Consider the following 9,594-nt stretch of genomic DNA (forward strand, 5'->3'; position numbering starts at 1 on the left):
AAAATAAAAAAATAAAATTAATAAAAATAAAAAATAAAACATATTTTGATCCTATTAAATCCCATTACTCCCTCTCCTTTTCTTACAATTCCCAAAATAAATTCTCCTATCTCCAAAAGTCTACCTTTTCCTGTCGTGACATGTCCTTCCTTCATTTATTTATTTAATTAATAGGCTTCACTTTTAATAAAACATGCAACATTTTACTTTCTGGTATAGAGCCCCTTCCTGGTCCTCATCTTGGCCCAAGAAGATTATATTTGTAATCCCATGGATAAACTTTTGGAATCCAGCCTAGTCCACTTCAATCTACCACACCCAGTGCAATCCATGGTGAGAATAAAGACACCAAAGCATATATGTAGTTATGGGGAGTCAAGGGGTCCTAAGCCCAGCCATGGTGAAGGCTATCTGGAACAAAAGGGCCAAACTGGGTTTTATTCATTCATGAAGAAAGGAATGGCTTGAGGATGAGCAGGAAGTGGGTGAGTGCTGTCAGCTCACCTGGGTAGAAGGCCTGCATTCACCCCTGTGATATGCAGAGAGAAGGTGTGCAGAAAAAGCAATCTGCACGACACAACCGAGATAGCATCTAATGTCTTGGGGTCCGTGTTCAGCTCTGATGTGCAAGCTTTCAATCCCCAGAAAGTCACAGCCTTATCTGGAGGCTCGATCCCAGCAGACAGTGTAGAGCATGGGCTCTTCATCCCATCTGGACCTGGCTCACATTAGGGAGCAGCAGGTGGGGCTTCTGGGGCAGTACATGTGCAGTCCTCAAAGACTAGCACCAGCACCTGGGCTGGACCAATATGCATTGCTTGAAGCCAGATGAAGGGACAAGGAAAAGTTCTAGCCAGCTTTATCATTTCAATGCATGGACATAGGGTCAGCCTCAGCCAAACTAGAGACAATTACTCCTCTTTCAAGGAGCCGCCTGAGTGGTCTTTTTATACTAGTTCATGTCAACACAGCACAGGGATGGGGTCTCTTTTAGGAAGTTGGTTTGCACACCTGACGTATCTTCACCAGTTTGAGTCCGAGTCCCCTTGCTCCCTTGCTCCTCCCCCACACACACTGTCCTTGTCTACAGAACTCTACCCCCGTCCCCTGTCTTCTTCCTTTCATTTTAATTATATATTAATCTATTTATTTATTTTTAAAGTTTCCCACATAAGGGAAATCATGAGATATTTGTGATCTGGCTAATTTCACTTGACATGATAGTTTCCACATCCACCCATTTTCCTGAGAATGAGATTACTATCTGTTTTATGGCTGAATAATATCGTGTTGCATATATATACACTGAGATCCAAATATCTGGTAAGTGTTTAAGTAAAACATTTATTACATTAAAGACTCATTAATCCCATAATCTAAGTAGTTGTGTGACCTTTGAACATCATTCTAAGTGAGCATAACTCTATCTGGCACTGTGGGCAGAGGATTACATGCTGTAAAGTGAGTTAAAGAATTTTTAGAGACTCTAAATTTCAAAAAAAATACAGTTTTCTGTTCCACCCTCAACACATAGCTGCATGAATCTCAATGGCTAAAGCACCGTGGTTCCCATGGGCAACCAGTTCAACACTAAGCCCAAAACAGGACCCAGGATAGCCAAGTGAGCCCCGGGGACTCACAGGAAGCTCTGGGTCTACTTCCACCTGCCCCTGGGGAAAAGACACCCTAGAAATGTCAGGTGAGAGTTCTTGTCATTGAGGCAGCTATGTGCAGGGGAAACCATGCTGTAAAGAAATCTAGAACCAGGGGGAGAATTCTGAGCACATGAAATCACCCAGTTAGACCACAACTTCTGAGTTTTCTTGTATAGAAGGCAATACCAAACTCTATTGCGTCTACCCAGACGGATTATCCCTGAGAAAACGGACAAGTCCAGAAAAACACATAGGCTGTTGAAGCTCTGCACTCGTAAAATAAACAGAAAACCACGGTAAGATAAAAGCAAAAGGGGACTGCTCTCCTTCACAATATACTTTTTTATGCATTTAGTACACGGTCTACAGGGTCTCACCACATAGATCGAACTCGTAGCGATCCTCCTGTTTTCAGGCTCCCAAGTGCCAGTACAATATAAAATTTACCTTGATAGAGGCTAACAGGTTGTTAGCAGTCTTAACTGAGTGAAGTCAGAAACCTATTTCTTTGACTAAGATGAAAGAGATTTCACCAGCACGCCTAAACCTTGGGGTGGGGCTCTATGAGGGGCTTTTCCTCTCTGCAAGGGACCTGCCTGCCCCGAAGCCACTTTCTCTGGAGCAACCACATCTTCTCATTCTATTGACAGAATTATTTAAACAAAATACATTAAGAAAATTTATGAGAAGTGATACAATTCTAACTTTTTACCTTGGAAATTAATAAAACCTCCTAGAACTACAGGTCTGTAACCCAGCAAAAGTCTGGAAATGTTCGTCATGACCGGCCAGTGGCTGATCAGGAAGTAAAGAGGCCATTTCTTCGTATACCTCTGACATCTTCTGTCCGAATAAACTTCTCCTTGCAAGCATGGGAAAAATTAGGATTTATTTCCTGTTACAGCAAGGTGGAAAAAGACACAGACTATGTACTAGGAAACAGGGCGGGGCTGGCTAGGGGATTAGAAAGCACAGGTGCACAGAGTCAAGGCCCTCCAGGAAGGAAACGCAGGAACAGAAGAGTGAAAGCTTACATGAGAGAAAGGGAGAGTGAGACGCTGTTCCGTGGTGTATGTGTGACTCAGTGGCGCCTGGGCCAGAGGTCGGCACCTGCGGGGCTGAGGGACATCAGAGGACGTGGCCTGGGTGAAGGAAGAGCTGCCACAGCTCTGCTGCACGTGCGCAGGGTGCTAGACCCCCACACTCGGCCTCCCCGGTCAGTTCTGAGCCAAGAAACGCCACTCCGAGAAGCCCACACCTTCGGCTGCTGGCGTCCCTTCTGCGGGAGCCCAGTGCCTCCCATGGAGACGATCGGCTGATCACAGATCTGTCCCTGGGAGGGTTCTAGTCAGACGGGGGAAGGGGGGGACAAGAGGGCAAGGGGCTCATCCAGCCTGAGGAAGGAAGTCGCCCACAAGACTGCTGTGGTGGGACAGACCTCACGGCACCCTGCTGTCACCTCATCATCCAGAGACCTGCTGATGTAAACTTGCCCGACGACGTCCAGAGTGAGTACATGCCTATTCTGGTGATAAGCCTGTTCACGGTTGTGTTTGGGGCCGCAAGCCTTGGGACACAAGAATCTGAGCCGACACCTATGAGGATACAGTACGCGGTTCCAGACCCACAAGGGGAAGGCTGCAGAGCGGGCAGAGGCCAAGGCCAGCGTGCTTAGTAACGGGTGTAAGCCAAGTAGCAGAACCTATGACAAACTGCAGCCACCACTGCTGACTTCTGATCTTGCTTTCTTAGCAAAATCTTGCATCCCAGCTGCACCGACTGAGCTGCTCCACACCCGGAGGGGTGAGCGCTGCCGTCAGGGCTCTGGACCTCCCCACAGACCGGCTCCAGCACGAGAGGAGGTGCGCAGAGATCTTCATGCAAGGCTTAGGGGTTAACTGTGAACACTTGGAAATTAACTGACTTTAATGAAATTTATAATTATGCAAAATGGAAATCTGTTAACATTTTGTGTATGTCCTAGATGATTAAAAATCCACACATAAAGTATAAGCACTAATTTAAAACTTAAAATTATCTTCCTGAGTTTCTAAGCATCTCTTTATAGTGTTTATTCACGGAATTAAATACTTCTACACTGACTGAACACATCTTTGTTCCCCAGGTGATCCAAATTAAAAGAATCAATATGACTAACTTGAAAATTATTTAGCAACAACTTAAAGCAAAGCCCTGAAAATAAGTAAGAAAATCAACGTGAGAAAGGCATGTACCTGGTCCCTTCACTGTCATCTCGGCTGGGCATCAGCTGCTGAGCAGTCATTTGCTGAGCTTTGTTTACCACTAAAATGACAGTAATATAAAAATAACGGGATAAGGGCAAATTAATTTTTAGAGACACTGTCTAAGTTTAAAATCCAAAAGTACTGCAAAAATGTATGAATTCAGAAAATGTGATAGGCAACCTCAGATGATCCCATTGATCTGCATCTGCCCGTGTTCACGGCCTTTACAATCTGTCCTCGGAACACAGGCTGGATGATTCACTGTCACTTGTTACTTCTGCTATTAGGTTTCAAAAAGACTGATGTCCAACTGATTCTCCCTTTCCTGTCTCTCTCCCTCTGTTCCTTTGTCTCTGTCTCTCTGTCCCCTGTCCCTCTCTCTGTCCCTCTCTCTCTCTCTCTCTCCCCCCCCCACGGAGGCCAGCTTTCATGCCGTAAGCTACCCCCATGGAAAACAATATACTAAGTGAAAGCCCCATCCAACAGCAAACAAAAACTGAGCGCTCAACCTGAGAGTCCACCAAAAGGGTCTGACCTTTACCTGCAGCACACAAGTGTGGAAGCAGATCCTCCTGGCTGGGCATTCAGATGAACTCATAACATCAGCTGAGATTTCCATTACAGTCTTGTCAAAAATACTTACACGAAGAGAACAAGCTAGGGTGTGCTCAGATCCCTGATGAAAAAAATTGTGAAATAATACTTGCCTGTTGTTTTAAGCCATGAAGTCTTAGAATATTAGTAATAGAAAACTATTGTTCAGCGGGTAGATGTCATTAATATTGGAATGATGCCCACCATGTGCTGTCTCGTCTTGTTGGAAATGTCACAATAAATTGCGTTTTAGGTAGAAGAATTGTTAGACATGCAAACTTGCTTATGGTTATAGACGGCAGGAATCTTGTAAAAAGTGCCTCGGAGCTGATAGCTTGTGAGTATTTTATTAGGGCTCTCTTCACTCTTTTCGGGACTCCTCCTCGATTAGGAACATCAGGAGCACCCCCTTAGGTAGCAGACAACGCTAAGTGCTTTTCACGCACGTAAGGATCTCGGCCCAACCATGCTGCTCCTTTCAGCGCTCTTTCTCCCTTCCGACACACACGTGCGGGCAGGCGAGTACCAGACGCCTGCAGTCATGCCTGGAGAGCTGCACGCAGCAGGAAGCTCTTGTGCAGTGGCACACGACATGGTGACACTCAACAAACTATACCTCCTAGAGATGAAAAAGTATATCCATAAAAATGAGTTATTTTTTAATTTTTAAATACTTAATATACATTAGCAAATCAAGTAAAGTAGAGAGATTTAAATTAGTTTAACAAAACTTTAAAAAGAAAACTGTTGCTCCAAACCAAGATCGATTTTTTTGGAAAGGGCCAAGAACCAGCCTGTGGAAGGGAAGAACTGCCCTCCTGAGCAAAGAGTGTGTGCTCCGTCCAGTCCAGCAAGTGCTGATGTTCTCGTGGCTGTGGCCAAGCAGGGGTAAAGGCATGCAAAACGGTGTCTGCTGTGAGCTAGCTTCTAGGTCTGACGTAAACAGGGACTAAACTAGCAGCTGTGACAGGGACTGGCAGCTGCTTACCAAAGCACTTTCCCTCCCTGCTGTGCACAGAACTGGGTGCACTTCCCAGCTCCCTGCAGGGAGATACACTGTCCCATCCTGGCTGGGCTAGACACTAGAGGAGCTCCCCGCTGTGCTCTCAGCTTCGGCCCATTGACCTGGCACCTCTTCCCCACCTCTGAGCTGCTGGCAACAGTGGCTGCTGCTGGTTGATGCATCCTTGCTGAAGATGACAAACAACAAGATGGCAGGAGAATGGCCCTGGAAGTGTCGCTCAGGGTAGAGCCAACTGCTGTCTCCGCCACTTTAGACTTCATCTGAATGCCCTTCTATTACCTGAAGCTACTGAGATTGGGGGAAATTACCTAGTACAGGAGCGATTGATGTCCTAATAATCAAGGCAAACAATTCAAGGCCATGTTGACTGAAAACATTATTAGGTATATTTTTAATAAGGATATGAAAGTGGCTGTAATTGGAAAACTGGCGGGACAGCAATTTGTGTCATTTTACTTCACACAAAGTAGTGCTGTGATCTTGCAGAAGCTACAGCCTTATCACCTAGCCCCTTAGTCACACTCCCTTCCTAAAAGTCTACAGTCCTGGACTGGGGAGAGAGCTCAGCTCAGCAGCATGGGCCCTACCTGGCAAGTGCAAGGTCCTTAGCTGGAGCCCCAGTACAAAAAAATTAAAAGCAAGTCTACAGTCCTGTCCTTGTACATGTCACAGCTGGATGGGGCTCAGCTTAGGGAAGATAAAGCTGGGGAGGACACACTTGTCACTGTGCAGTTGCTCTAGCTCTCTGAAGCATGAGCATTTTGACTCTTGAGTGTATCATATGTGCAGCTTTATACCATTTTTGTGTTTTTCTCATGTCACCTCTCACCAGCCACCACCTGCAACGCAGTGATTTCCTGGCCTCAGAAGCTATAGTTCATTCAACTTCATCTACCCAAGTCACGGAACACTGGATGACACACAGAATGTGTGAGAGTAGGGTGAGCCCGGGGACTGCGCAGAGGTTCCATCAGCTGAGTGAGGTGACAAGGGGGGAGGAATGGCTGCGCAGTGAGGGGGACAGAGGGGCAGAGGTGTTGCTGGCCCCGGACTGCAGTCCTGGACGCAGAATGGGCATTAGCTGACCTGGCTGGCAGCAACTCGTTCTGGAAGGAGAACGGGGGAGAGCCGAATTTGAAGCACATCTCCTTGTAAAAGAAGCGCTGATTCAGGTTCGGTTCTTTCTTAGCCATGAAACTGGTTCAAGTGGTATCATTTGCAAGAAGTCCACAGCTTGCTCATGCTGCTGAAGCATAAGAAAGGAAGCGAATCCAATAAATTTTCATGATTCTCAAACTCTCTCTTCTTTCCAAGGTTGAGGAGTTCCAGGTAAGAAGGCGGAGGCATGAATAAAGGGAACGTGTCTTTGGATGTGGACTTCGTCCTCTTGGGCCTCTTCCCTGGTCTGAGGCAGGCCAACTGCCTTGTGTCCGCCGTCCTCCTGATCTACGCTGTGGCTCTCACTGCAAACTCCATGCTCATCCTTCTGATTTGGGTGGACGCCCACCTCCACACGCCCATGTACTTCCTGCTCAGCCAGCTGGCTCTCATGGACCTGACGTTAATCTCTAGCACTGTACCCAAAATGGCAACAGACTTCTTTTCAGGAAAGAGAAACATCTCCCGGGTGGCTTGTGGGACTCAGATCTTCTTCTTTCTGACGCTAGGAATTGCTGAGTGCATCCTGATTACCCTCATGGCCTACGACCGGTATGTGGCCGTCTGCGACCCTCTGAGATACGCCCTCATCATGAGCCCGAAGGTCTGCCTGCAGATGGCTGCCATCGCGTGGGCTGGTGGTGCCCTCACCTCCCTTGCGCACACAGCCTATGCCATGCACTTCCCCATCTGTGGCTCCAGAGAGATTGCGCACTTCCTCTGCGAGGTTATGGCCATCCTAAAGCTGGTCTGCGAAGACATCTCTGCCTACGAGAAGGCTGTGCTGGTGACGAGCACTGTGGTACTCCTCATCCCGCTGTCCTTCATCCTGACCTCTTACGCTCTCATCTTCCTCGCTGTCCACCGCATAAATTCCACGCAGGGGAGGAACAAAGCCCTGGCTACCTGCTCCTCCCACCTCATAGTGGTGAGCCTCTACTTTGGGCCAGCCATGCTGGTCTACATGAGGCCTACTTCCTACCACAGACCCACGCTGGATCAGGTCCTCTTCATGCTTGGTGCCATCCTCACCCCTACGATGAACCCCCTTGTGTACAGTCTAAGGAACAAAGAAGTGATGTGTGCCCTTAAGAAGGTTCTGGGAGACTGCCTAAGCTCAAGTTAGACGGCAAGCACAGCGCAGAGACCATCACTAGCCCTGCTCCAGTTTAATGGGCCTTCCTCAGAGGGCAACATCTTATTTCTGGTCTTTCATACTTGAATGACTAGCCCTGTGGACTCAGATCATGCTACACAAAGCTGACATGTTTGTCTGCATTTCTACATCCCCAAAGACAACAGAGTCCAAGAGCAGACATGAGCTACCAGATCAGGCATGCCAGAGAGGACAGCAGTGGGGATGTTGGTAATGACGAGATTTTTCCAAAACATGGAATTAAATCAGTGATGCTTTAGTCAAGGAGCAGTGTATCAAGTTGAGAGCTTTTAGAGGCCAACCACCAATGAGGGCAGAGTACTCCTCCAACCTCCTAAATACCATCAGCGCACCGAAATGCAAAACGTCTTTCGGGACAGCTTTCAGTGTGTAAAATGAGAGGCTATTTGCATTCTCTAGAGTACTTATTATACCTCAGCATAGAATATTTATTTTGAAACAGTATTCTGCTGCCTCAATTTTTAATTATATGAGTTTTATCACAAAAAACTACATATAGTAAAACTAATTACAAGTTCAATTCTATTTTTAAGTTAATTTTATATTTATATACATGAATACCCTGGACTTCATGGATATGGACAGTTCTCTACATATTTGCAACGCCGGAATGAGACCTGAGCACTTTTTACGTTCCATGCCACCCTGCCGTGTAGCAGTGTATGAACCCATATTTCTATTTCAACAGCAGACAAGCAAGCTGATACAGGAAATCTTTAGATGTGGAAATAGTACTATTGTAATGGACTGCAACTGATCATGAAGCATTTAATAATTCAGTAGTATATCCATTGCAGTTTGATTGTGTTATGCAACTGAACCAGAAGCACAATTACTATTATTTTTTTATTATTATTATTATTTTAGAAATCCCACTCAATCTTTAATCGAGCACGCCAAGTCCCTACTTCAAAGGAAAAACCAGCAGTTTGAGGGGCAAAAGGAAGAGATAAAAAAGAGGGAACCTTACACTGGCCCTGCCCCACAGGGGCTTTCCAAATCTGCTGCTCCTTGATTAAAATGTTCAGAATGTACGACTATAAAGGCAGGCCTCCTCAGAGAAACTGCTGGCACCCTGAGCCAGCACAGAGCCGGGCCAGAAAGGCCCGCTCTTCTACGTCTCGAACATCACCCAACAAAGCATGTTCTGGATGTAGCAGCTGAGCAGTCGACAGACCAGAGTGCTCCTACGACGTCCCTGCCCTCGTGGCTGTGCTTTCCATCCCCTTTGCTGAGAAGAGGGCGGCGTGCCGTCCAGGCTGGAGAGCTCGGACGTGTAGTCCTTCCCTAACTGTGCAGCGGCCCCTCCCCCGCCCCAGTGGACTGGCCCTTGGCGAGCAGAAGCCAAGCGTGTAAAGCGCAGTGAAAGCACAATGATTTAAACAGTCACTTTAAAGGCGGAAGAGAACTGCGAAGTAACAGTCTTATCTCAGCTAAGAATATAACAAAAGGCTCTAAATTAGAAGCTATATTCATAGATCAACTCCTAATTCTCAGAGAAAAGAGAAACATGATTATATTTAAATCCAAAGTACGCTGGGGATCTGTACGGAAGAATTTTCATCTATAACATGGATAAGTAGTAAAGTGTTAAGACATTTTTCTTATAGTAAACTAGTGTGAATTTTCTTTGCAAGGAAGTAATGTGTATGCCAAAGTGGGTGGCAGGGACCATTGGAGGAAAAGGAGAAAACTTGACGTTCTTTTTTTTGTTGTTTATTTTTTTAATTTAATTTTATT

The 9,594-nt window shown here is 46.2% G+C and overlaps 1 protein-coding gene across 1 annotated transcript in view; it reads left to right on the forward strand.

The window, feature by feature from the left end:
• The window catches only part of LOC101572596 (olfactory receptor 56-like), an 8,699-nt gene extending 896 nt beyond the window's left edge, over positions 1-7,803 (forward strand). The window contains exons 2-4 of the mRNA XM_012516836.1: positions 3,408-3,517; positions 4,026-4,050; positions 6,898-7,803. Of these exons, the coding sequence (XP_012372290.1) occupies positions 3,408-3,517; positions 4,026-4,050; positions 6,898-7,803 (1,041 nt within the window). The remainder of the gene's footprint in view (positions 1-3,407; positions 3,518-4,025; positions 4,051-6,897) is intronic.
• Positions 7,804-9,594: the final 1,791 nt, after the last annotated feature.

Source organism: Octodon degus, unplaced genomic scaffold (genome assembly GCF_000260255.1).
Source record: "Octodon degus isolate 3935 unplaced genomic scaffold, OctDeg1.0 scaffold00129, whole genome shotgun sequence".
Lineage (NCBI taxonomy): Eukaryota > Metazoa > Chordata > Mammalia > Rodentia > Octodontidae > Octodon > Octodon degus.